The sequence below is a fragment of the Dryas octopetala genome, chromosome 3 (genome assembly GCF_963921425.1).
Source record: "Dryas octopetala chromosome 3, drDryOcto1.1, whole genome shotgun sequence".
NCBI lineage: Eukaryota > Viridiplantae > Streptophyta > Magnoliopsida > Rosales > Rosaceae > Dryas > Dryas octopetala.
This window is the reverse complement of record NC_141368.1, coordinates 10194378-10221681: the sequence shown is the minus strand read 5'-3', so window position 1 is coordinate 10221681 and position 27304 is coordinate 10194378. Positions and strand designations below refer to the sequence as shown.

At 37.9% G+C, this 27304-nt stretch overlaps 4 protein-coding genes across 6 annotated transcripts; 2 read left to right on the top strand and 2 right to left on the bottom strand.

Annotated features, from left to right (window-relative positions):
* Positions 1–136: 136 nt before the first annotated feature.
* On the bottom strand, positions 137–3314 carry LOC147290718 (RNA-binding CRS1 / YhbY (CRM) domain-containing protein). 2 transcript variants are annotated; one of them, XM_086237677.1, is made up of 5 exons: positions 2650–3314; positions 1997–2124; positions 1073–1298; positions 869–996; positions 137–539 (listed from the first exon to the last, which is right to left on the bottom strand). In XM_086237677.1, the coding sequence occupies exons 1-5, from the start codon at positions 3197–3199 to the stop codon at positions 423–425; spliced, it is 1149 nt and encodes a 382-aa protein (XP_086093803.1). In that variant the 5' UTR covers positions 3200–3314; the 3' UTR covers positions 137–422. The 2 variants fall into 2 exon arrangements, with proteins under 2 accessions (XP_086093803.1, XP_086093804.1); XM_086237678.1 differs by having other exon boundaries at positions 410–550.
* Positions 3315–3848: 534 nt separating this feature from the next.
* Positions 3849–10759, bottom strand: LOC147290717 (glyoxylate/hydroxypyruvate reductase HPR3-like). The gene is made up of 2 exons (XM_086237618.1): positions 10223–10759; positions 3849–4758 (listed from the first exon to the last, which is right to left on the bottom strand). Exons 1-2 carry the CDS (start codon positions 10691–10693, stop codon positions 4234–4236), a joined length of 996 nt encoding a protein of 331 aa, XP_086093744.1. The 5' UTR covers positions 10694–10759; the 3' UTR covers positions 3849–4233.
* A 4423-nt stretch (positions 10760–15182) lies between these two features.
* Positions 15183–20392, top strand: XSP1 (xylem serine peptidase 1). Its single transcript, XM_086236901.1, has 11 exons — positions 15183–15711; positions 15827–15918; positions 16014–16111; positions 16649–16792; positions 16937–17042; positions 17517–18033; positions 18505–18602; positions 18696–18920; positions 19030–19141; positions 19238–19451; positions 19728–20392. Exons 1-11 carry the CDS (start codon positions 15598–15600, stop codon positions 20261–20263), a joined length of 2256 nt encoding a protein of 751 aa, XP_086093027.1. The 5' UTR covers positions 15183–15597; the 3' UTR covers positions 20264–20392.
* A 2248-nt stretch (positions 20393–22640) lies between these two features.
* Positions 22641–26014, top strand: SBTI1.1 (subtilase family protein). 2 transcript variants are annotated; one of them, XM_086236764.1, is made up of 2 exons: positions 22641–22660; positions 23474–26014. In XM_086236764.1, the coding sequence occupies exon 2, from the start codon at positions 23479–23481 to the stop codon at positions 25795–25797; it is 2319 nt and encodes a 772-aa protein (XP_086092890.1). In that variant the 5' UTR covers positions 22641–22660; positions 23474–23478; the 3' UTR covers positions 25798–26014. The 2 variants fall into 2 exon arrangements, with proteins under 2 accessions (XP_086092890.1, XP_086092889.1); XM_086236763.1 differs by lacking the exon at positions 22641–22660 and adding an exon at positions 22705–22772.
* Positions 26015–27304: the final 1290 nt, after the last annotated feature.

The following is a 27304-nucleotide window of genomic DNA, read 5'->3' as shown; positions in this document are numbered from 1 at the left end:
ATTACATTAATATTTAGGTTAAGAGCATTTTTAACTAAGAAATTGGGCTTTGAAGATGGATTAAATTAAAGAAAGTACAAGAATAATCCCCAATGGTTGTAATGTGGGTAAAAGAAATTGTATAAAAGAAGTTGGGTCAAGAATAAGGTACAAAATAATTAGGTTCAAATAAACTCACTCTCAACAAAAAAACCAAAGCAATATTAATCAATTAAATAAATAAAAAAACACTCGTGTTACCCATAACCATGAGATCAAGTATCCAAATAATGTTGTGAGGTTTGAGTGTTAGGTACTTAGGTAACATTTGATTTAAAAGTAATATTCATGAGAAGAATAGAATAGAAGAGAAGAAGAAATGTATTTACAAGTGAAACACATTGGTATTGTACAACTCATTGATTTTTTCTTGTTAGTCCCTTCTACGTTCGGCCACTAATACAATCTTGGTTAGAATCTCCTACAGGCTTATAGTCCTTCCCTCTCCAAACCACAATCTGTTCCTTCTCAAACGTCACCAGGATACAAGGCACCAGATCCTGTATCAACACTGAAATATAAATCAAAACTTCAAAATACAAAAAGAAATCACACATTCCAGGTTATGCAGGCACTCTGCATCAACAAAGGCAAGAAAGTTAAGAAAGCAAATGACCATTATTGTGTTTCGCCCAGATATTCAAGCTTCCGATCCCATCAAAAGACATGTCAGGTACAGAAAGAAAGAATCGCATAAGGAATTATTGCTCATGACTACCCAGTTGGATGTTCAAGTGCAAGCATCTCATTTTACATGCGAGCAATGGAAGTTAGAACTGTAACACAAGAAAGCTTAAGCAGAGGAAGAAAAGAAGGCTTGAAAATTTACCCTAAGCTTACAGCCTATTTTCTTGTAATCACTCCTCTCAAGACCCTGGCAGTCTATCCGAACCAGCTCACAGGAGAGGAAAGCATCTCTAACCATGGGTACCAGAGTACCATAATAACCATTCTTGGCTGCAGTTTCAACTAGTTCGTTAATGATCACAGAAACAGTAGTCTTAAAAGGCCATAAACCAGAAAAAGGGTGTACCGAGTTTTGTTAAAGCAGGGACCGCTAATCCTCTCTTCCTCATTGCCTTTGTTTCCTCAATGCTTAGGCCATCAATTGTAGTTTTGATCAGCTTTGGATAAATGGGCTCATGTGGCCTCCACAACATTAATGGAATCACAGGCCTCTTCTTGGGATTATAGTTCCTTCCTCTGTAGAGCACAAGTAGACCACCTTGTCTTTGGATGATCTTTCCAAAGGTTTTGTCCTGCAACAGACACATGAAGCTTACATGTAACATTGACATTGCTTCCAAGTTCCAAGAAATAATAGTGGTTCCTGTAACCATAGTAATCCAATTCACGATGAAAAGCAACAGATTACAAGTTGCATGCAATTTATTCATTGATTCCACAGAGGCACCTTTTTTAGAATATCTGTTTCATCATGTGAAAAATCAGCACACTATCTTTACTCTTTCTCAATTACTCAATGCCCCCTCTTACAAACTTACGAAGCTTATCTTCCAACAGAGTTTAACTTTTCATTTATCAGTGTCTAACATCAACCCAATACTGTGGCGTTATAATGACAACATTTTAAGGGCACATGGATAAAAGAAAGCTCACTGGGAGCCAATGGTGGAAGGCTTTTGGTAAGGTTGATAATACTTGCCCTACGAAACCTTGCAACAAGGGTTGACAATGGGATGCAGCTTAGAATCTTGATGCTTTATGAAACTACAAAGTAAACATGAAGCAACCTGTGTAAAATGTATATGTAGTTTTTTTTAATAAGAAATACATAACATAGTTGATAATTCGTAAACACCAAAAAGGACCTATATGAGGTTACAACATACCATAGTGCAAAAGACTCAAGGAGAAGAGAGAAAAATGAAAACAAAAGATTATTCCATCAAAGTCAAGAATCACGATGCAGACTGATGATTACAAGATAAGATACCTCAAGCTGGGTGCAAACATTGTTCATGTCAACAGTGGGAACTCCTAGACATTTCATCCTCACTGCTTCCTCATGTTTCCAATGATTATGAATATCATTCAGCATATTGTGAGTTAAACCATCTCTCCCTACAAGAAATCAACCACAGTACACACTAAATTGATAGAAGAGAAAATAAGAGCGGTTAAAATGCATTATCATAAATTACAGTGCTTATTTTTGTTTAGTAATAGGTTTATGAAAACTGAAAACTTTGCAAAAGCGCAAACTTTTGCCTCAACCACTTTGATCACAAAACAGAACAATAAAACCCAACAAAGCAAATGCACCAAATAGAACCCAAGAAGAGAAGACCCTACCCAGATTACTCACCAAACTAGTAAAACCGAAATCCAAAATACCCACAACAATAAAATAAAACCAAATCACCCAAATTATAACACTCTAAAACTCAATAAGCTCAGACCTATATCAATTACAACAAAAACCAAAGACCCAAATCACCAAACACAATACACCATCAGACAAGCTCAAATACAGCTCATAAAACACAAAACAGAAACTAAATACTCAAATCACCAAACACATTGCACTATCAGAAAAGCTCAAATACAGCTCATAAAACCCAAAGCAGAAACCAAAAACCCCATTACCCAAATTGATTTGCTTCTTGGTTTTGGGCCTCTGGCACTTGTCCACCAAGATTTTCCTCTCAGCCGGAGTGAGAGGCTCTCCCTGAACCCTTTCTCTCCTGACCCTCCTCTTCTCCTCCAGCTTCGGACCCTCCTCCTCCGCTCCCTCCACGGACCTCACCCTCGGGTCCACTGCCGGGGCACATACCCCAATCCACTCCCGGTCCAGTCGCCCCGGCCCAAAAGGCGAGTACTTGGGCTCCCGCAGCCCAATGGGCCTGACTGCCGGGCTGCTCTCGGTGTAGCTGTACCGGAAATCGAACGGCAAATCCGAATGAATCGGCTTCTGACCCGTTCGATCGAGAGACGACGGTGGGCGATACTGGGGTTTCTGCTTTCTCTTGGGTTTGGGATCAGGGTTTGGGCTGAGGTCTTGGGCGTTTGGGGAAAGAGAGGGTGGGGGTTTGAAGGAGTAGTGGTCGTGGAGTTTCGAGGGGGTGGAGAGGTGGCGCGTGGGAATGAGTGCGAGTGAGTTTGGCTTTTGGCGGGAAAGCTTGGTGAGGAGGAACATGGAGGGTTTTAGCTTTAGGCGTGACTGTGTGTCTCTAGGGTTTTAGTGTCTAGCTCATTGAGTTGCAGAGTGCAGCGAGGAGACTAAATTTCCAACGTCTAACCAACTTTTGCGGGCGAAAATGTAACAGAAAAATATGTTTTTGGCTTCTATTTTTCTAAGGGCTCTTAATTAATAAACACGTGTGGAAAAATAGGTGACAAAATACAAGACTTTTCAGCAATCTAAGGTCTAAGCAGTTTTACTGTCAGAGACTTACTTGGTCTCTAGTGAGTGATTAATTGGAGGATACAGCAGTGATGGGAGGTCCAACTTGGGAGCATACTGTGGCCAGCACAAACAAATCTCTCTCCAGACTCAATTCCCTGAAGTTCGTCTTTTTGGATTTCTTATTGGAATGGTAATAATGGGTTACATAATCATAACTTTTTTACTATTTTACCCACTTTCCAATCCATGCATGCTCTGAATCTCCAGAAATTCTAGTTTGTATTCTTCATTAAACTTTTGCAATCAGTAAATTATGAATTCACAAAATGTAGAAGGAGCACTAGACAAAAGCATTTTATATAAACATACATTCTTTGACGCTGCCTCATTCATCAATAAATACAAGGTTACAAACGGTTTCAGATAAGAGTCATACGACTAAGGCATACATATTGAAGTCCTGCCGAAAACAGAGTGAAAATTCAACAAATCACTGTCATTGGCAAATGGCAAGCAATTCCACACTGCATGCTTCTTGTAAATCATACAACTCTCAAAATAAATCTCAGTAACAATAACCCTACAGTTCTTCATCCTTGCCCTCTCCCATTGCCTTATTCATTGCATCAATTTTTTGTACCCTGCATCGATTCAGAAAAGTGCAGGGAACTTACCAGAAGAAAAATTAAAACAAAAATTGTTAAATCTCCATTGTGCAAATGTGGTTTCTGAATGAATCATCCCCATGGGAAACAAACCATAGAGATGAAGTGCAAGATGCTTCAAGAAATTATGGATACTCTAATCTGCAAATAGAAGTCCAATCAATAATCCACCACTGGAGAAAGCAACGGTTTATTTGAGAAGAATGCTTCCAAATTTGCTATTACTAGTTCACACACACCCACGAAACATTCGCGTGTAAGGACAGCTCGATGTGGTGACAACACAACATTCTCCAAGGGAAAGAGCTCTTTAGGAACTTCAGGCTCATTCTCAAACACATCCAAACCGGCCCCTCCAATCTCTCCTCGCACCAAACACTGCACCATTTCCTTCTCATCGATAATAGCCCCACGTCCTATATTAACAATCACCCCCTCTCTTCCCAATGCCAACAAGACTTTCTTGTTAATCACATGGCGGGTTTGATCAGTTAACGCACAACAAACGACAAGTGCATCACTATTAGCTGCAAGTTCACTAATATCGGAATAGAAAGGGTATGAAACAAACGGTTTTTCCTTCCTTGAGTTATACAAGATATTGCAGCCAAAGGCCTCAAGTCTTTTAGCAACTTCTAAACCAATGTTTCCTAGTCCAACAATTCCAACTCGTTTGCCTCCTATCTGAAATTTCCAATCACTAAAACCATTGAAGTTATAAAAAATAATAATAATAATAAAGATTCCATAGTTCAATTATCCAGGAAAAATCATGAAGTAGTAAAAATTCAAATGCTTTCCGTTCTCACTACTTCCAATTTACCACTTATGCGGCAAGTCCTTGTCCCTGGTTTCTAATTTAAGTTTTCCATTAGAACTAAACAAGATTCCTTGGGTTTCTAATAGATTTCTTAGATTAGAAACCAATGATTACCAAGACAATGAGGAATCTAAATTCAGTTTTGCTCCCCCCCCAAAAACCAATTAAAAAAAAGCTACATGTGATGATCTTTTCATCCATAAAACCAATCTAAACATCAATCAAACTAACTAACGGTAAATATTTCTTTACTTCCCACATTAAAACTGTTGACGTGAGCAACTGTGTAATTAATGGGAATTATATGGTATTAATATGTAATTAGTGTATTCATTTATTATATGGTATTAATATGTAATTAGTGTATTCATTTATTTTTATTAATATGTAATTAGTGTAGTCATTTATTTCCCTGTAATAGACTCTCTGTATAAATACCACTTTTGTGGTCAATAGAAATCAATCAGTTTTTATTCCTCAAACACGTTTTATCATGGTATCAGAGTAACCCCTTATGCCTTTGCATATCCATAGGAATTAGGGTTTTGTTTGTGTTTTGGGAATATTGTGATTCTAGGTACCTTGGTTATCGATTCCTGCCACAAAATCGTACAAACTTATCTTGTTTTTTGATCTCTATAAAGTTGTTTAGGGATCCAAATTAGAGTTTGTGAGCCAAGATCTTTTTTTTTTTTTTTTTTTTTTCTTTTCTGCCGTTGCTACTACCACCACTCAATCATCAGTTATGGTTGATGGTTCTGACTCTTTTAGTCCATCTAATTCTAATAAATCTCGAGAAGATAAAGGCAAGAATGTGGTGGATTCATCTATCCCACCATTGAGTTCGCAAAAGATGTTCGCTTTAATCACTCCTGAGAAGCTTGATGGCGCTAACTATGTTGACTGAGCTCTTAATGCTCAGAACAAAATCAAAGGCAGGAAACGATGAGGCTTTATCACTGGTTCAAAGGCAGCACCCAAAGATGTGCATTCGGCAGAATATGAAACTTGGGATAAGGATGATTGCATGGTGAAGTCATGGCTTCTTGATGCCATGACAAAAGACGTCCAGACCATCTTTCTTCTTTTGCCTACTGTGAAAGCCATTTGGGATGCACTGAAACAAACCTATTCGGTGGGACAAGATGCCTCAAAGGCATACCAGCTTCACTGTGAGGTATTTTCTGTCCAACAAAATGGAGGGTTTATTATTCTTTATTTTGGAAAGTTGCGAAAATTGTGGCAGGAAATTGATGCGATCGAGCCATGTACTATGGAGTGTACTCGTGACATTGAGCAATACACTACCATCCAGAATTCTCACCGGCTGTATGTGTTCTTGGCTGGCTTGGATTCTCATTTGGATGGTGCTCGGGCACGAATTCTTGTTATGTCTCCTCTTCCAAATTTGCAAGCGGCCTATGCAACGGTGTGTCAAGAGGTAAATAGACAAGATGCTATGCTTGGAGCATCTCAGGTTGATGGGACTGCCATGGTGAGCAAGCATGCTCCTAATCTATTTGATTCTAAGAAGTCTCGAAAGTGTACTCATTGTGGTGGTGACGGTCATGTGGTTGAGACATGCTTCAAACAACATGGTTATCTGGCATGGCATCCAAAGGGGCAGAAGGTGTCTTCTGATCCTAAGGTGGAGGAACCGGTTCCCAGAGGCCATTCTGTCACCGCTTCCGGCTTTGTTGCCAAGTCAGGTACATTTAGTTCTGCTTTGAGCACTCTAGAATTTACATGTGATAGTGCATGAATAATTGATACAGGTACAACGGATCATATGACTTGTGATCGCTATGTGTTTCAGAGTTTGTCCTTTAAATGCCCAAAGCCGTTTATTACAAATGCCAATGGTGTGTCTTCTCCGGTTGTTGGAGTAGGCACTGTGTCTGTGTCATCTTCCTTATCCTTAACAAACACTCTCTTTGTACCCTTTCTTAATTGTAATTTGCTATCCGTCAGTCAACTAACCAAGTCTTATAATTGTGTAGCTCTTTCCTTTCCAACTCACTGTGTATTTCAGGACATTCGTACCAAGGAGAAGATTGGCAATGGTGAAAGACGAGGTGGTTTGTACTATCTGGATAGCGGGTTTCCAAAGCCAAATGGTAGCAGTTTCTCTCATCATGTGGGTGGTGATAGTTTTCATAATAAGAGGCAAATTTGGTTGTGGCATAAGCGACTAGGTCATCCCTCATTTCGTTACCTTCGGCGTTTATTTCCTTCATTATTTGTTGGGTGTAATCTTTCTGATTTTCATTGTGCTACATGTGTGTTGGATAAGATTCATCGAACAGTTTTTCATTCACATGATAATCAAGTTGGAATTCCTTTTGCTTTAATTCATTCAGATGTTTGGGGACCAGCGCCATGCACCACCGATAATGGCATGCGTTGGTTTGTTATTTTCATAGATGATTGCACCAAGATGACTTGGGTATATTTTCTAAAGCATTAAAGTGATGTGTGTGTTGTGTTCAAACAATTCCATCATATGGTCTTAACTCAATTTGGGTCTGCTATTAAAGTTCTTCGGTCCGATAATGGTGGTGAGTATGTGAATCGGGAGTTCATTGATTTTTTGCATTCTACTAGGGTTCTCTACCAGACCTCTTGTCCTCACACTCCTCAACAAAATGGGGTGGTGGAGCGTAAGAATTGACATTTGTTGGAGGTTACTTGCTCTCTTCTTCTTGGGGGTCATGTTCCGTCACACTTGTGGGGTGATGCCTTGAGTTCCACTGTCTACTTGATCAACCAGACTCCCTCCAGTGCCCTTGGTTTTCGACGACCGTTAGATGTCTTCTCCAATCACCGTTCATTACCCTCAGTTCTTCATTTGGAACCTAAGGTATTTGGTTGTGTGGTGTATGTTCACTTACATTCTCATCAACGGTCTAAACTTTAACCTCGTTCATTAAAATGTGTGTTTGTTGGATATGGGCCATCTCAGAAGGGATATAGATGTTATCATCCGTCTTCCCGGCGAATGTATGTTACCATGGATGTGACTTTTCATGAACATCTGTTCTTTTATTCCAACCAGATCTCTGATTCTTCCTTTCAGGGGGAGACCATTGATGAAGTGCAGAATCGCGATGATTTTGGGTTCTTTGAGGCATTTACTAGTGCTGAATTGCAGGAGCATGCCTCAGAGGACCGATTCTCAGAGCATCATCAAGATCGGTCCGCAGAAGAACAGTCACTGAAGGACCAGTCCCACTTGACTGGTGAGGACATTTGTGGTTCTTCTAATGTGTTTGATGATTCCCAAGGTTCCGAGACTATGGTCCATGATAGTACACTACACCTACTTCTCCGACTGAACCATTGGTCCAATCTTCTCTTATTGATTCCACAGAGGTATTGTCTAATCTTGATTCTCAAGATCATAATTTAGTTACTCTTGAGTCTAACCCTTCTAAATATCAACTTTCACCTCGCTCTACTCGTGGTCAACCCCCTGTCACATATAAACCTAACCCTAAGGCCAAAGTTAAGTATCCCATTAGTAACCATATCTCATCTCATAGTCTTATGTACATTAATTATCTGTTGTCTCTATTCCTAGTAAATTGCAGGATGCCTTAGCAGATTTTAGGTGGACTAAAGCTATGGCTGTGGAAATGGAAGCGCTGGAAAAGAATGGAACCTGGGAACTTGTGTCACTACCAAAGGGAAATAAGACAGTGGATGCCGATGGGTGTTCGCAATCAAGCACAATGCAAATGGGTCCGTTGAAAGATTTAAAGCCAGGTTGGTAGCAAAATGGTATTCTCAATCATATGGCATAGACTATGAGGAAACTTTTGCTCAAGTGGCTAAACTAAACACAGTTAGAGTACTGTTGTCATTGGCTGCTAATTTAGATTGGTCACTTCTTCAGTTTGATGTAAAATATGCGTTCTTACATGGTGATTTAACTGAAGAGGTTTATATGGATCCTCCGCCAAGCATATCTGAATTTTCTAGAACAAGGAAGGTGTGTAAGTTGAAAAAGACCCTATATGGGTTGAAGTAGTCTCCAAGAGCGTGGTTTGGTAAATTTTCCAAGTCAATGAAAAATTATGGTTATAGACAGAGTAATTTCGATCACACTTTATTCTTGAAGCGTAAATGAGGTAAAATTACTACCTTAATTATATATGTGGATGATATGGTAGTGACAGGTGATGATGCTGAAGATATCCAACTTACAGAGGTATTTGGCCACTGAATTTAAGATGAAGCAACTTGGAGACTTGAAATACTTTTTTGGGATTAAGGTTGGTCGGTCTAAAAATTGGATTTTCCTTTCTCAACGAAAGTATGTACTTGACCTTTTATCTGAAACAAGAATGATGGGGTTGGTAAATTAATATATTTGTCTCATACTAGGCCTGACATTGCTTATGCAGTGAGTGTTGTGAGTCAGTTTATGCACGTTCCATGCAAATCTCATATGGATGTTGTGGAGCGCATACTGAGATATTTGAAGTCTGCTCCAAGTAAAGGTTTGTTGTTTTCTAAGTATGGTCAATTGAATGTTGAAGGCTACACTGATGCAGATTGGGCAGGCTCAGTTGATGACAGAAGGTCAACCTCAGGATACTTCACCTTTGTAGGAGGAAATCTTATAACTTGGAAAAGTAAGAAACAAAAGCAGAAGCAGAGTACAGAGGTATGGCACTAGGAGTATGTAAGCTACTGTGGTTGAGGAACTTATTGACAGACCTTGGTTTTAAACCAAGGATTGGTATGAGGTTACATTGTGATAATAAGTCAGCAATTGATATTGCTCATAACCCTATTCAGCACGATCGGACTAAGCATGTTGAGGTTGACAGACACTTTATCAAGGAGAAACTTGAGGCTGGAATAATTAACTTTCTGTTTGTCAAGTCCGAAAATCAATTAGCGGATGTGCTTACTAAGGCAGTAGCGAGCAGGGTATTTCTTGACTCACTAGTCAAGTTGGGCATGTGTGTCATATGTGCACCAACTTGAAGGGGAATGTTGACGTAAGTCAACTGTGTAATTAATGAGAATTATATGGTATTAATTAATATGTAATTAGTGTATTCATTTAGTATATGGTATTAATATGTAATTAATGTATTCATTTATTTCCCTGTAATAGACTCTTTGTATTAATATGTAATTAATGTATTAATTTATTTCCCTGTAATAGACTCTTTGTATAAATACAACTTTTGTGGTCAATAGAAATCAATCAGTTTTTATTACTCGAACACGTTTTATCGAAAACAATCTATTTCAATATTTTCCCAAGAAGCAAACAAAACCAGAAACTATAAATTAAAAATGAGAAATGCTGACCTTAGAACCAAGAGCATAATCTCCTCTGCTAGCCCAAAACCCATCTCGGAGATACCGATTCGCAGCCGAAATCTTCCTCATAACATCAAGAAACAACCCCACAGCCATATCAGCAGCATCGGAAGCGAAGATTTTGGAGGCGCTGGCAATGGCGACGCGGCGGCTCCGGCACTCGGCCAAGTCGACGTGGTCGAGGCCGGCGCTGCTGACGACGATGAGTTTGAGGGAGGGGAGAGATCGGAGAGTGTCGGCGGTGACGGGCGGTGCGGGGGCTGAGCAGAGGAGGACCTGGACGGAGCGCGCGTGGGCGGCAAGGAACTGGGGTTGGGGGAGAGGGGAGTCCCAGGGTTTGAGGAAGTGGAGATTGTGGGAGGCTTTGGATTCGATGACACTGAAGATGGGGTTTGGCGCCAAGAGGAGGACTTGTGGGAGGTTAAGGATATGGACTGGCGTGGGAGAATCACTGGCCATTTTCAGACAGACTACTTCTACAGACTTCAGACTTGAGATTTCGGAAACTGGGAATTCGGAAAAGGAGCCAAATCCTCTCTCTTTTAGATTACAGTTGACCAAAACAAATTACTAACTACTTTATCAAATTTCTATCGTTTGCATTTTCTATTGTCTGTTATTTAAATATATATACGTAGAAGTTAGAAAATGACTGCAAATTTTATGGTTTGAGGTAGCTCATAAAATTTGTTTAAGAATTTATATAGTGTAGAGAATCCTTTGTTTTTTTTAAGGGTGCTATTTGCACACTCCTAAATTTCTTTTTACACACTTTTTATGAAAAAAAAAAAAAAATTCAAGAGAAAAGATCATTTGGCCCTTCCCTCACCCACACACCCCCATCCCCATCTCCCCCCCGTACACACCCCCTTGCTCTGTTTTTTTCCCTCTGCCCGATCACCACCTTCCACGCACCAGCAACACTACATTCCTCGCACCAGCAACACTACATTCCTCACACCACCACCACCGCGCGCCACCACCTTCCTCGCAACACCACCACCGCGCGCAGCACCACCCAAAACAGCCACCATAACTAGCCCGGCAGCCCCTCCTCGGCTCCTCTCTCTCTCTCTCTCTATCTCTCCTTCCCTCTCTCCTCTCACCCAAGCAAACAGCCAAACAAATTTTAAAAAAAAAATTGCAGCGGGTTCGGCGGACCAGTGCCGAACCCGGTGGTTTCGTTCGACAGGTACTCGCCGAATAGAATAGGATTGTTCGGTAGGTACCTACCGAACGAAACCATCGGGTTCGGCACTGGTCCACCGAACCCGATCCAATTTTTTTTTTTTTAGTTTTCTTCTCCGGCGCGCGACGGTGAGCTTGCTGGAGGAAGGGAGGTGGTCCGGGTAGGGGGAAGAAAAAGAAGAGAGGGTGGGGTGGTCGTCGGTGGTGGTAGGCTGCTCGGGGATGGGTGTGTGCCGGAGAGAGGAGAGGTGGGGAGGAGGTGTGTGGGTGAGGGGGTGTGTACGGGGAGGGGGGGGGAGATGGGGATGGTGTGTGATTTTTGGGTTTGTGTGTGTGTTTTTTTTTTTTTTTTTTCTGTTTAGGAAGGGTGTGCAAAAAGAAAAATGGATGAGGTATAAGGTCTTTTCCTTTAATTTTTTTTTTTTTTTTAAAAAAGGGTGTGCAAATAGCAGCATTTTTTTTTTTTTTTTTTTTTTGTTTAGAATAAAACACGGTGGAGCACGTGGAAGCTATAATATATATTATCAACAAGAGAGAGCATCTTGGTTTTAGATTGATATTTACGCCAAGTTACAATAATCCAACATGCAAGGGCTAAAAAGTATAAACAAAAGAAGCCGTATTTTTCCATATACACACAAAACGAGGCTATCTAAGTATCTAGTATCTAATGCAATGCAAAACTCTCTTTCTAAACAAACCAACGAATCATGTGATGTCCATTACAGTGAAACTTCTTTTCTTTTAATTTCAACCTCCGAAAACTAGCTAATCTCTATTATACAATTCAATTTTCAGGCACAAACTTCATCGGAAATCTGCAGGGAATTTCTGTTTGGTTTTTTCTTGAGTAACTGTTTTTTTTTTTTTTTTTAAGAATTCCCTAGCTTTTTCCCCTTGGAAAAGAGAGTTTTTAATTGAACCAGAATTGTAAAATGACACCTATTTTATTATAATTTAGACTCAGAATTCAGCTCTACAAATCCCACACATTTTTCCCTCATAATGTGAATTTCCCTATTAATCTTGCTAAACACATAATTTTTCAATTTTCCACAAGTAAAATGCGAACTTTTTTTTAAATCTCAAGTTTTTTTCTACAGCCAAACACACCATATATGTCATCTCTCTAATGAAAATGAGCTTGTATGGGTCCCACATGGGTGAGTCTCACCTTGATAGGTAAGTTTTTTTCCTATTTATTAATATTATAAATTAATCATTCACCCGTATTATAACATATGGATTAGTAACACCACGTGACGGTGTTATAGTCATACCAAAATTTTTTTCTACAAGATGGCTACTTTAGGAGAATTTTTTCAATGTAACTGACACTACAAGAAATGTGAGCAAAGCCCACCAATGATTGGTTGCTATAAAATGGGTGGCAATTGGGAACTTTAGTCCTTATTGCCCAATTGCCACCCATTTTTGTTAAAATCGAGGCAATTTAGTTCTTATTGCTTAATTGTCACCCCTTTTATAACAACCAATGAAGGTGAGCTTAGCTCAAATTTTTTGTAGTGTGATACACAGTCACGTGGTGTAATCAGTCCAACGTGTAAGAGTATTATTGGACGATATTTTTATATTAGTAGGGTATAATATTAATAACATTCATCCATATTATGACACATATACTGGTTACACTACGTGACACTGTATCGGTTACACCGAAAAATCTCTGCTAGTTTAGATGGTCCAAATAGCATTACTTTTGTAGTACTAAAGACACCAACTATTATCCCAATTTTTTAGATCTTAATTAATTTGGCTGTATTTCATTTGTTTAATAATTAGGCCTACTTTGGACCTAATTTATTTACAATAAGTAAGAAAATGTCATGTCATTTTGGTGAACAAAAGTTGAAAATTTGAATTATAATCTAAATAAACTTGAAATAATAGTTGGTGTTTCTAATTTTATTCTTATTCTTAAATATGATTCCGTATGAAAATAAGTAGAAAAATGCTACTTGTGTTAATTTTTTCTCCTAACCAATGCGCACATAATGTGCACACTGCACACCACAATTGTACTAAAAACATAATGATATTGTTAATTCAAAATAAACGTGCCATGTAAATTGAAAAAAAAAAAAAAAAAAAAAAAAGTTGGGTGAAATGCATTGTCCAAATAAGTATTATATAAGCCCACAAACAAAGGAGCCCAACACATGGAAAAACATGTGTAATACTTTTGAATGACTAATCCTGTCCAATTGAGCTGTTGCCCCCCAGCCACATAAGGGTGGCATAGGGTTTTTGATTAATGGTGTGGTGCAACTTAGGGCTTCGTGGTGATTTTTTCGTGTCAAAACTATAGCGCTTTCTCACTTTCGTAGTATTTCTAGAGGTATTAGAATTCTTCTCTCGCTCTCTAATCTTACTTGATTAGTTATTTTGTGTGGATTGTTACTTAGTGTACATTTAAATAAGGTTGAAAACGTGTCTGAACTAATCTTATACTCTATCTTTTATGCTAGTAGATGTTACTAGCTATGATGTACATAGCAGAGGAATTATTACATTCACACTCTAAGTCATTCCACCTGTTCGGATGAGATTCTATATTAAAATTTTTTATGCCAGGATGAAATCCTATATCAGAATTCTTTATGCTAATTCTATTTAGAGAACTCGGATGAAATTTATATTATATGAAAATTAAACAACTTATTGTATAAGATTGACATAACAGATTCTTAGTCCAGACCAAATGTGAATGAGAGAATCACTCATACATAGCATACTTTTTAGATAAAGTATTATATTTTCGGCTGTCCAAAGATTCTAAGCATAAACCTTTAAGAATACAAGGTTGTCTAGTACTTTAGACAAGAGAAAGTTATTCCGCCAAACTAATGGTAAGCCATAGAAAAATATGGGCTTGTTTAAGGCTTCTATGAATGCATTACCTTAATTATAACCCTAGTAAGGGGTTACAAACTTACAATCCTATAAATGGCCAATGCTACCAAAAAAAAAAAAAACAGAACTTTCCCCTGTCATACTCACGAGTAAGGTGTGACACTGTGACCTAACACTGTTGGCCAGCCTTTATGAACTCTATGCTACCAACAAAAAAAACCCTAGCTAAGCCTACCTTTTTTACATGTACATTTAATTTTGGTAGTACCATAAAAGTGGTCAAATAAGAGGGGTGTGGTTCGAACTCTAACCTTGTTTATATTTCATGTTAGAGTAATAGACAACAAATGCTTAATACAATCGAATTAAGTTTACACTACATTTCGTCCTAGTTCCCAGGCTTAGGTAAATCCTTTATAAGATATAAGCAAATCCATTTGATAAGTTAAAAAGTCGTTGTTAATAAGTTCTAACTCATCCTTATTTCTAGCTACCAATGAATACAGAAATGTCAATTTGCTTGAATTTGAATTCAAGTAATTCAAGCAAAAGGTTATAGCCCTTTGTTTCCAAGCCACGTACTGCTCTGAATTTGACAGTGATCTTTTCATTTTTAATTAGGAGTTTTTGGCTTTGCAATCACTTCTCTTGCACAAATCATAATCCAATTAATAAATTGGTATTAATTTTATCAAAGTTGAGGGTTGAGGATTAAAGCCTGAAACCAATAAATATTGAAAGGTAGAGGCATATTTAACAACCTAGAAGAATAATATATATCAGGGAAAATTAAAATCATAAGGTCAATAAATATCATGGCCATATGCAGGCATTCTATATATACATACATACAGGAAAGTGTTCTCTCGTCAGATTGTGAATTTGGACCAAAATCAACCTAATCGGCAATCTAGATTCACAGCTTGACAAGAAACACTCCGTATACTATACATGCATATTTTATATATATAACCCGGCCCGTTTAGAAAGTGGAACAGTTACAAAGAGAGAGCTGATACTTTCAGCAAGTTTCTCTAAAACAAGCAATCCTAGCCCGGCCATACATGACACTGACCTTGAGCACAACACAGCCAGAAATTCTGTCATCTTACTTTTAAGGTTTCCAAACAATTAAAAACCTCAGCGATGAGAGCTGCACAAGCTAAGCTCAAGCTTCTTGCTCTTATCATTTTCTATTTCTGCTCTTGTTTTTGTTAAGTTCCCTTGTCAAACCACCTTGCTAGGTTGGCATATATATACACATAAAGTACAGAGCCAAATAGACCATCAATCCTGCAATCATGTGGAGCAAGAAAATTAGCTGTACTTCTCTTCCTCTTGATCATTGGCTTCTTCTTCTTCTTCTCCATGTGGTCTTAATAGGCCTTGTTTGTGTAAAAGGAGATGACCAAAAGGTACACACCCGGCCTAATACGTAGCCTTAAATATATTTCTTTAATTGTTTTATATTTCTAGCTCTATCTCATCCATGTATATTTGCTGTTGCTTTGATTATGAAATGTTGCACAGAAGTTTTACATTGTGTACTTGGGAGATCATCCTGTGAGTGCTGACTCCGCAGCCCAAAAACACATGCATGTCCTCTCATCTGTGAAAGGAAGGTTGGTTGACATGAAATTCTCTATTGCAAATATTTACAAAATAGATATACACATTGAAGTATATACATGAAATTGAAGATTGATATGTTTTGCAGCTATGTTGCTGCTAAAGAGTCCATGGTTTACAGCTATACAAAGAGCTTCAATGCATTTGCTGCTAAGCTTTCTAGCGATGAAGCCGAAAAATTATCAGGTATGTTGTATGTGATTGTGAATCTGAAACATACATTCAACTAGAATTTACGTGAATATGAATGATGTAGAGAAGAGTTAATTATACTTACACCCCTTGAGATTTATCGTCTTTTCACATACACCCCTTAGGATTTCAATAATTACACATACACCCCTTGAGGTTTCAAAACTGTTGTATATAACCTCCTATAGTGAGACGAAAAATGATGATAAATTATGTAAAAAAGCATACTAAGGGGTTAAATGGCCTAATAAGATTACTCAAAGTGTAAAATCCAACCTCAATACAAATATATATTTTCTTTTTTATTTATTTTTTTTTTCTTGTAGGGGGTTATATGCAACAGTTTTGAAATTTCAGGGGGTGTATGTGTACTTATTGAAACCTCAGGGGTGTATATGAAAAGACGATAAATCTCAGGAGGTGTAAGTGTAATTAACTCTGTAGAGAATTTGGTAACACAATATATCAAACTGTCTGGTAAGAAAATCTTTCTACGCAATTAATCTTAAGTCACGCGTGATGAATATACAGGAATGGACCAAGTTCTCTCTGTGATGCCAAATGCGTATCACAAGCTGCACACAACAAAATCATGGGACTTCATTGGGTTGCCATTAGCAGCTAGAAGAAATTTAAAGAGTGAAAGTGACATTATTGTTGCTGTCTTTGATACAGGTTGAAAATTAAATATTTATTTATTATAAACTTTAATTGATGATAAAAACTTATATTTACTTTTGTTGTTGTTGCAATTGGTGGTATATAAGAAATTTACCAATTGGTAGTATATAATCTGGCTATTAATTCATGTGTTAACAGGAATTACTCCAGAGTCCAAAAGCTTTAAGGGCGATGGCTTTGGTCCTCCACCAGCAAAATGGAAAGGAACTTGTGGCCACTTTGCTAATTTCTCAGGATGCAACAAGTATTTTTTTTTTTTTTCGAACTACAAAATCATTTTGAGAAAAGATTCTTAATTTAATATAAGATTTTGCAAATTCCCATTTTCCAAGTTTTCTCTTTTTTTTTTTTTTTCAGAAAGTTATTTTGAAAAGATTTTCATCCATATGCTACACACCAAAACACGTTTGTGACATGTCAATGTTATGATTACCATATGTGTTTTAAGCAAAATAAAAAGAAAAGGAAAATGACAGCATTTGTTATAATTAGTAATTACCATACGGGTCATTCTCTTCGATATTACTTTCTAACAATTAAAATGCATTTACTATATAAAAATATTTGAATCCACCCATTAATCCCCGTTTTCCATGATTTATGATGTAGACATGCCATTATTAATCATTAATATTCACACATTATTTTTAAAAAAATGTCAATATTAGTTTTGAAATGGCCTAACCCATTTGTTTTTTCCATTTTGGTGACTTCAAAGCAAGATCATAGGGGCCAAATACTTCAAGCTTGATGGCATTAATCCAGGCCCAGCTGACATATTATCCCCTATAGACGTGAATGGCCATGGCACTCATACCTCCTCAACCGTAGCAGGCAACACAGTCCCAAATGCCAATCTCTTTGGCCTGGCGAAGGGCACTGCCCGAGGGGCAGTGCCCTCCGCCAGGGTGGCCATGTATAAAGTATGCTGGACTAGCTCTGGCTGCGCAGACATGGACATCCTGGCAGCATATGATGCTGCCATACATGACGGGGTCGATGTCATATCCATTTCTATTGGTGGAGGGTCTACAAGTTATGTGTTAGACAGCATAGCAGTTGGTGCATTTCATGCCATGAAGAAAGGTATAATTACTGTGGCCTCAGCTGGGAATGATGGACCTAGTTTGGGGAGTGTTCTCAATCATGCACCATGGTTGGTGACTGTGGCAGCTAGTGGCATTGATAGGCAGTTCATTAGCAAAGTTCATTTGGGCAATGGAAAAGATGTCTCAGTAAGTTTACATTTCTGCTTGGATGGTATACAACTGTGAGTTTTACCATGATTATTTTGTTCCCAATTACTAGTCGTACTTGGGTTTTTGACAAAATTAGCCAAAATTTAGTCCTAATTTCAGAAGAATAACTTTCTACACTATGAATTTCACCATGATTATTTTGCTCTCAATTACTAGCCACACTTGGGTTTTTGACAAAAATAGCCAAAATTTATTCCTCATATTCAAAAAACAACTTTCTACATTCCTATGTGTGAATGTGTAAAAGAGTGCAGAAAGTCATGTTTAGAGTGCCAATATGGCCATCTTCTTTTTTTTTTTTTTCTTTAAAAGAAGTTTAACTTTAGCTATAATTTAGAATTTGATTGACCATATATATAATACTTTGGCTGTGTTGTATGGTGAAGTTGAATTGTATGTGTATGCTACACACACGTATATATAATATATATATATATATATATGCAGGGCGTTGGAGTGAACACATTCAATCCAAAGCAAAACTTATACCCTATTGTTAGTGGAGTTGATGTAGCACGAAACTCAGAAAGCAAGGACGATGCAAGGTATCAGTTTGTTCATCAACTGCCAAGAATAACAAGTTGATTAAATTAATCTGACAAAACATAGAACAATAAGAACTTCTGACTGTCTAACAGGTTCTGCTTCGAGGACTCATTAAACCCCAAAAAGGTAAAGGGAAAGCTTGTTTTCTGCAAACTTGGAAATTGGGGTATAGATTCTGTTGTTAAAGGAATTGGAGGGGTTGGCAGCATTATTGAAGGTGATCAGTTTCCTGATACTGCTCAAATATTCATGGCACCAGCAACCATGGTCAATTCTACAATTGGAGAAATCATAGATGAATATATACATGCAACAAGGTAATGAATAAGAAAAGATTAAAAGAAAGGTGATAATAATTTATGGCTCATTTTATCAAATGTAGAATGTTTTTACAAAAGTAAATAAGTAGCTGTTTTTATCATGTAGATCACCATCAGCAGTGATATATAAGTCCCAAGAGGCACAAAGACTTGCTCCGTTTATTGCTTCATTTTCATCCCGAGGTCCCATTAATTTGGGATCAAAACGCCTTCTCAAGGTTTAGTTTTAATTGTGTTTTCTTCCTATCATCCATATATAACCAGAACATCAGCCAGAAACTGAACCTCTTCTTGATGTCATATATGTGATGCAGCCTGATATTGCAGCACCTGGGATTGACATCTTGGCATCTTACACCCTTAGAAGGTCACTCACTGGGTTGGCAGGTGACACACAATATTCAGAATTTACACTCATGTCTGGAACTTCTATGTCATGCCCACATGTTGCTGGAGTAGCAGCATATGTGAAGTCATTCCACCCAAATTGGTCATCAGCTGCAATTAGATCTGCCATCATGACCACAGGTATGAAATAAATTCATTTTGCAGTTCCTCTTAAAGAGCCTTGTAATTTAATTATGGCCTGTTTGGGAGTGTTTGACAATGCTAAAAGTGCTTCTAGATAAAAGCTTTTTATAGTGTGCGGCAGAAACAAAGAAAAGCTCTTTTAAGTGAGAAAGCACTACTTGCAGAAGAACTCGATCTCAAACAGACCCTTTACTCATAGTATTCCAATTCTTTCATAATGCTTACTTTCACCATGGCTTACACTCTCATTACAATGTATAAATCTGTGCCAAGCAAAACCAATGAGCCGGAGGGTGAACAGCGATGCAGAATTTGCCTATGGTGCTGGTCAAGTGAACCCAACTAAAGCTGTGAACCCAGGCTTAGTCTATGACATGGATGAAATGTCCTACATCCAGTTCCTCTGCCATGAAGGCTACAAGGGCTCCTCATTAGCACCTTTAGTTGGCTCAAAATCCATAAACTGTTCCTCATTGCTTCCGGGACTTGGATATGATGCTCTCAACTATCCCACCATGCAGCTTAGCTTGAAAAGCAGCAAACAACCAACAGTAGGTGTTTTTAGAAGGACTGTCACAAATGTTGGTCCTGCTAAGTCCAGCTACAATGCCACCGTCAGAGCACCAAAAGGAGTTGAAATCATTGTTAAGCCCATGAGTCTGTCTTTCTCTAGCACCTTGCAAAAGAAGAGCTTCCAAGTTGTGGTGAAGGCACAACCAATTGCGAAAATGCAGATGGTATCTGGCTCGCTTGGATGGAAAAGCTCTCGTTACACCGTGAGGAGCCCCATTGTCATTTACAGTCCATGAGGATCATGTTGTCCTTACATGATGAAAATTGTTTCTCAAAAGGATTTATATTGGCTAAGAGGAGGTTCATGTACATGATTTATATCAGGAATAATTAATTGGACAAGTCCAACAAACATATATTTTCATCAGCTACAGCATTTTGTTCTCTATAAACATGATTAATTAATCACACAGTTCCAATTCTTATGCAGCAAACATTGACAATTGCATAGTTTTCATCTGAAATTTAAGTTCATGTGTGGAATTTAATAGCAAGTAGACAGATCTTTAAATTGTTAGAACCTGAATATATTGTAGTACAATCTTTGTGAGAACCACATTACTTACGACATTTCTCACAAGGATGAGATCCACTTGCATAAGTGGGTCTCCTTAGAGTCCTACTCCGTGAGATATATATGCAATCAATATATGTTGTACAAGTTATCATGTCATGTCAGGTGTGTAAGTGCATCCAGTTCCTTTCACTTGAGTTCCACTATTGGCTTCTTGCAGGCTTTGATATTGCCTTACCTTGAATTGGACTCAAAGACTTTGTGATAAGGCCATGTGCCCACTGCTAAAGGAACTGCCAGATGGTCTTTTTTGTGGTTTACATACTGTTTATCAATTTTCCCAAAGGTGGGTTTAAAATCATTTTTCCAGTAGGCACCAGTACCTATAAGAAGAAAGCTAAAAAATGGGCATAGAGCACTAGCTAGGAGCAACAGTTCAGAATACAAACAAAAATTCTTGGCTAATGCAAAACCCACTGTCTCACCACCCCACCAACAAAGAATCTCTTTCTTTCAGGGGACCATAATGCAAGCCTGCAAGCCACTTCCTTTCAGTAGATTCTCCTTGATTTTATTGGTGTGCTAAATTAAACATATATATATATATTTTGAAGTGAAGGAGCTGATGAAGTAAGTTGAAGTCAAAGGAGAGTTCAAACATAAAATCTGATCATAATGGAACTGTTAGAATTTATATTGTCACATAATTTTCGTACAATTGGCCTGAGATTTTGTATTACTTATGATTTTCTGACTTGTGAAGGGGCCAACTTAGTGCAGCAAGTTACTTAAGGGTCTTGTATTTCTGATTTTTCTGTTGAAGATTGCACTTCTTTAGATCCCTTCAGTTCTCTAATCAGAACTATCTCAGTGACACTCATAAAACATAGTCCATTCGATTAATAACTATTTTGTTTTATTAAATCAATTACTTGCTCAAGTTCTGCACAATGGGTGATTCTCGCATCCACACTCAGTCATTCACATGCACTTGGTCTAGACGGGATCTTATGCGGAATCCTTTATGCCAATTATATACAAAAAGCTTTTCATGCGTAAAGAATTTCAATATAGGATATATATCGTCTGGACAAGTTTTCAGTATAAGATTGGTATAAAGAATTCCCATAGAATCATGTCTGGATTAGGTGTGAATGACCCAGTTGTGGATGTGGGATTCCTTGTTTACACAATTCATACATACATGTATGGCTTTTTTACTCAAATACCACCTGGACTATAGGTGGTGTGCTCCCGTACCACCCAAACTTTTTTTCTTGTCAATTTAGCACCTAAAGTTATCAATATGTGCCAATGTGGCACATGTCATCCCTATTTCTGTTAATTCATCAACTTTTTTTCTCAAACTTCCTAGTTTGCCCTTAAGTATAATTAAATATTACTTTTGTAAAATTCGTTAAAAATAGCTCAGGTCTCGGAAAAAATCACCGAAAAATCAGACAGACTTATCTTAGTGAGTACTAATTATCTAAGGGGTCAAAATATTATTTTTGACTTCCAAACTATTTTTTGAAAATCACAACTTCTTTAAATTAATTATCAAAATCTCATAATAAATCTCAAATAAAATTTAAAAAATTTATGAGGTCTCACATTGGGGGTGAGGGTGGATTGGTTGGATTTTTTTTTTTTTTTTTTAAGTTTAGAGTTTTATTTGGATTTTTTTTTTCATATATTCTATAACATGAATTGACAAAAATACCCTTTAAATTAACAGAAAAATTGACAGAAATGGATGCATGGTAGGTGTCACATTGGCACATATTGATAACTTTAAGTGGTAAATTGGCAAAAAAAAGAGTTTGTGTGGTACAAGAGCACACCCCCTATAATGCAGGTGGTATTTGGGTAAAAAAACCTACATGTATATATGTGTACATATATATATATATATTTATATATGAGTGTGTGGGTACCTTCTTTATTGTATTTAGCTTTTCAAAAGCCATTTGTTCAGTTTTCTAACTTTTCTTTCTAGTTTTGATCCAATTGAAGGCGTGCAGTTTGAAGGAAAGAAAAAGTGGGAAACACGCTTGTTATTGTAATGGTAGGGTACTTGCCTATGTAAAGAACACGCATTCCTTTCTTGCCTATATAAGTAAGTACCTCTTTAAGTTGGCAATATTCATCCCTATAGGCAAGTACCTCTTTAAGTTGGCAATATTCATCCCACAAATTGTTTCTCATTCTCTTTGTTGATGCAAGTAGAGGTACATCTGAACATCTCTTTTGACTCTGTCTCACTTTCTCCTTTTGTCTCTCAAGTAATGTTAGAGGGATCACATTTTCTGGTTACCAACATTATGTAACAGTTATTATATCAATTATTATGACCAATTGTTAATTGATATATCGACCGTGGCATAATGTGGTCAGCTAGAAAGGTCAGAAAATATGACCGATAAGTTTAATATTTTTTATACTATTTTTTTCTTTCAATACGAAGCCAACCAATCCTTTTTTATTCTTTAAATTTAGGCCTCAAACTGCTTTAGAATTAATCACCTATGTTCTCTAAGTTCAATTGTTACTTAAATCTAATCCTCTAGCTAGGCTTATCTCCCTAAGTTGTAATCACTCCTTAAAAAAAAAGAATCATGTTAGTCCTGCATGCCTTGGTCCTGGTCAACAGTCAGGCTTATTGATCCAACATGTTAGTCTTGGAGCAGCAGACTATCACACTAAGGTTTGATAGCTGCTTCTTTGCATTAGGAGATTAGGAACTTTATGTACTTGTAAACTACCAATCCATGACCACATTCCTCTTTTTATTCATCACTAGCTACTTGAATTCACAATGTAGTCCCTTTTTTTCTGTTAGCACCAAAAGTTGAACTTCTAATGCATTATTGGTGACCCATTAAATGACATGTTTTAACTGTTTTGTTTTGCTTCACCTTCCTTATTGCAGATACCATGATGATCAATATCAGAAGATTCTTTCTGTTCTTGGTCTTCATGGCCATTACTAAAACTGCTCTAATGGAAACACAGACATACATAGTTCACATGGACAAGACCAAAATCCCAGCCTCTGATCATAAAGAACAATTACAGTACTACCAAGAAGTGATTGATTCCATCACCAAACTCTCATCTCAAGAAGAAGGAGAAGAAAGCAAAACACCAACTCCTCAACTCATTTACACCTATGAAACTGCTATTTCAGGTTTTGCAGCAAAGCTCACAACCAATCAACTCAAATCCTTGAACCAAATTGATGGTTTCCTCTCTGCCACACCTGATGAACTGCTCAGTCTCCATACCACTCACACTCCTCAATTTCTTGGCTTACAAAAAGGCAAAGGACTTTGGAGTGCTCCCAACTTGGCCTCGGATGTAATTATTGGCATTGTAGACACAGGAATCTGGCCAGAACATGTTAGCTTCAAGGACTCAGGCATGTTCCGGCCGGTACCCTCTCACTGGAAAGGCACTTGTGAAGAAGGCACAAAGTTCTCACTTTCAAATTGTAACAAAAAGCTTATTGGTGCAAGAGCCCTTCTCAAAGGGTATGAGGCCATTGTTGGCAGAGTTAATGAAACAGAAGATTATCGATCCCCTCGTGACTCAGAAGCGCATGGGACTCACACTGCTTCCACTGCAGCTGGTAATATTGTGGACCATGCAAGCTTATTTGGCTTAGCCAAGGGCTCAGCCAGTGGAATGAGGCATACTTCAAGGATTGCAGCCTATAAGGCTTGCTGGAAATTGGGATGTGCTAGCTCTGATGTATTGGCTGCTATAGACAGTGCTGTTGCTGATGGGGTAGACATTTTGTCACTCTCATTGGGAGGTTCTTCTAGGCCTTATTATAGTGACAACATTGCTATAGCTTCATTTGGGGCAATCCAACGCGGAGTTTCTTTGTCATGTTCAGCAGGCAATTCAGGTCCAACTAGTTCAAGTGTTAGTAATACCGCACCATGGATCATGACAGTTGCTGCTAGTTACACTGACAGAAGCTTTCCAACAGTTGTGAAACTTGGGAATGGACAAATTTTTGAAGGGGTATCTCTATATTCTGGTAAGAAAACTAAGCAATTGCCACTTGTGTATAACAGAACTGCAGGTGGTCAAGGAGCTGAGCATTGCACTGATGACTCGCTTGTCATGAAGCTTGTAAAGGGAAAGATTGTGGTTTGTGAGCGAGGAATACATAGCCGAACTGAAATTGGAGAGCAAGTGAAGAAGGCAGGGGGAGCTGGAATGCTTCTACTTAACAGTGAAGAAGAAGGTGAAGAGCTTCTTGCTGATCCTCACATTTTGCCAGCCACTTCTCTTGGAGCGTCTGCTTCTAAAGCCATCAGACAATATGTAGGCTCAGCAAAGAAACCCTCAGCTTCGATTGTGTTCAAAGGAACAGTCTATGGCAAGGCTGCGCCGGTGATGGCAGGCTTTTCATCTAGAGGGCCAAGTTCAGTTGGACCGGACGTGATCAAGCCTGATGTGACTGCACCAGGTGTGAACATTTTGGCTGCTTGGCCACCCAAGACTAGCCCAACCATGCGTAAAAGTGATAAGAGAAGTGTGTTGTTCAATATCATCTCAGGCACTTCAATGTCTTGCCCTCATGTTAGTGGCTTAGCTGCTCTTCTCAAGTCAGTACATAAAGATTGGTCACCTGCAGCAATCAAATCTGCACTAATGACTACAGCTTATACACTAGACAACAAAGGGTCCCCAATTGCTGATGTTGGCTCAACTAGTACTTCTCGATCAGCTACCCCTTTTGCATTTGGCTCAGGGCATGTTGACCCAGAAAGTGCTGCTGATCCAGGACTGATTTATGACATTACCACTGAAGACTATCTGTTTTACATGTGCAGCTTGAATTACACATCTACCCAAATAGCTCTTTTCTCCAGGGGGACTAATAACTTCACTTGTCCTAAAAATAATGCAGTTCTTAAGCCTGGTGACTTGAATTACCCTTCATTCTCTGTGATTTTCAGCATAAATGCAAGGAATATGAGTGTGACATACAAGAGGACAGTGAAAAATGTTGGTACCAGTCCTAGTACTTATGCAGTGCAAGTGAAAGAACCTACTGGAGTATCAGTGGCTGTTGAGCCTAGGAACTTAGTTTTTCAAAAGGTGGGTCAGAAACTGAGCTACAAGGTGAGTTTTGTTGCATTCGGAGGACCAACTCCAACCAATTCCTCCTTCGGATCCTTAATTTGGGTGAGTGGGAAATATAAAGTTAGAAGTCCCATAGCAGCAATTTGGGGCTAAACAACTATATACAACCTCAAGTTAAGGACTATTTGGTGGAGGAAACAGAACTGTCTAGTTTTGAGGACCTATCAGAAAATGCATTAACAAGATTGCAAGTTACGGTGTGTTTGTTATATGTATTATGCTATTGGTTTATCCAGAGTTTCATTGCAATTAATAATTGATAATAAAACACAAGGACAAGTGTATCTATAAGAAACACTAGTAATTTATGTGACTGATGGTTACAGATGAACCAAAAGTGTATCTATATGAATTTTCAAATCTACTTGAGAGTTCGAAGGAGACATCCCCACGCCATTGCTGCGCCAGCTAGCTTTAAGGCAATCGCAGTTTATTTTAACATTAAATATTTGTTTTATTTAAACCATAAAATTATTTACACTTCATTTATTGATAATATATATGACATGAATAATACTCAAGTAAGACTCAGCTATCCAAATGAGAGATGAGTTTAATAATATGATCAGCAAATGTGGTACATGTAATGTTACTTTTTATTAGATATTTTCTTTGTCTCGTTGTAATTGTCTTGGTATGGCAATTCATCATTGGATGGACTTCTAGTGAAATATTAAGTCTTATCTTACAAGAGTGTGACCCATCCTCGACCTAAATATGGTTGACAAAATCTTTCTCCCTCTCACATTTTCCACAACAGAACTTACCTACTATTCTCTCTTTCCAATTTTTATATCTTTGTAGAAGCGCGTCATATGTTTGAAAAAGTAGACATTCCAAAATGTGAACAACAAATGCAGCAAAACAAGCAAAGAATGATAAAAACCATATAATGCATGCACATGTATAGTCTCATAACACAATGGCAGGGACTAAGCATTACATATTTGGATTACTTAGAAGAGTATGCCGAACCCACAAAGAATGATCATATATGCCCATAAGAAAATATCAAAACCTGAAAATAATTGTCAAAACTAGGGCGTGCCTGGCATATCAAAGTGTGGTCATTTTGTTGAATTTTGAAGCTTTTAAAAGTATAAAAAAATGGAGGCGCATTTGGGTCAATACTCTTCCACATTTTGACTAACATGAAGATTATTGAGAATGTCAACCCAATAGATAATTTTCAATTGGGTGGCAAGACACAAGGCATGCTTGATTGATGACAAAAGATCAAGATAAAATCCAAAATTCACTCTTACCAGTTAAATTTCCAAAAGCTAAACTCTCAATTAATTCAAAGAGAACACGAATTCGAATACACTCTCCATGTTTGTAGAGGAGTGCAAAAAAATATTTATTTAGATATGAATTGCACTCCACCATACAATTAAAGGAGTATATGGATGAAGCATACGTGAATAGCTCCTTAATTCACTATAAACAATAGATAAATATAAAACTACAAAAATTTCCACATTTAACTCCTTCAATTGTGGGATACTCTAAACTAGCTAGGGTTTAGTTCATAATATCTAGATGTACAATATCAGTTAAAATAATATGATTATACAATACACAACTGAAATTAAGCTAA

Excerpts from the sequence above, each read along its gene's own strand:
- LOC147290718 (XM_086237677.1), bottom strand. The coding sequence starts at position 3,199 with ATGTTCCTCCTCACCAAGCTTTCCCGCCAAAAGCCAAACTCACTCGCA. Across the intron at positions 2,125-2,649 it reads CAAGAAGCAAATCAATTTGG|GGAGAGATGGTTTAACTCAC; the intron begins GTAATGGGGTTT and ends GATTTCTTGTAG. Across the intron at positions 997-1,072 it reads CCCTGCTTTAACAAAACTCG|CCAAGAATGGTTATTATGGT; the intron begins GTACACCCTTTT and ends TTGAAACTGCAG.
- LOC147290717 (XM_086237618.1), bottom strand. The coding sequence starts at position 10,693 with ATGGCCAGTGATTCTCCCACGCCAGTCCATATCCTTAACCTCCCACAA. Across the intron at positions 4,759-10,222 it reads ATTATGCTCTTGGTTCTAAG|ATAGGAGGCAAACGAGTTGG; the intron begins GTCAGCATTTCT and ends TGGAAATTTCAG.
- XSP1 (XM_086236901.1), top strand. The coding sequence starts at position 15,598 with ATGTGGAGCAAGAAAATTAGCTGTACTTCTCTTCCTCTTGATCATTGG. Across the intron at positions 16,112-16,648 it reads TGAAGCCGAAAAATTATCAG|GAATGGACCAAGTTCTCTCT; the intron begins GTATGTTGTATG and ends ATGAATATACAG. Across the intron at positions 18,921-19,029 it reads GAATATATACATGCAACAAG|ATCACCATCAGCAGTGATAT; the intron begins GTAATGAATAAG and ends TTTATCATGTAG.
- SBTI1.1 (XM_086236764.1), top strand. The coding sequence starts at position 23,479 with ATGATGATCAATATCAGAAGATTCTTTCTGTTCTTGGTCTTCATGGCC.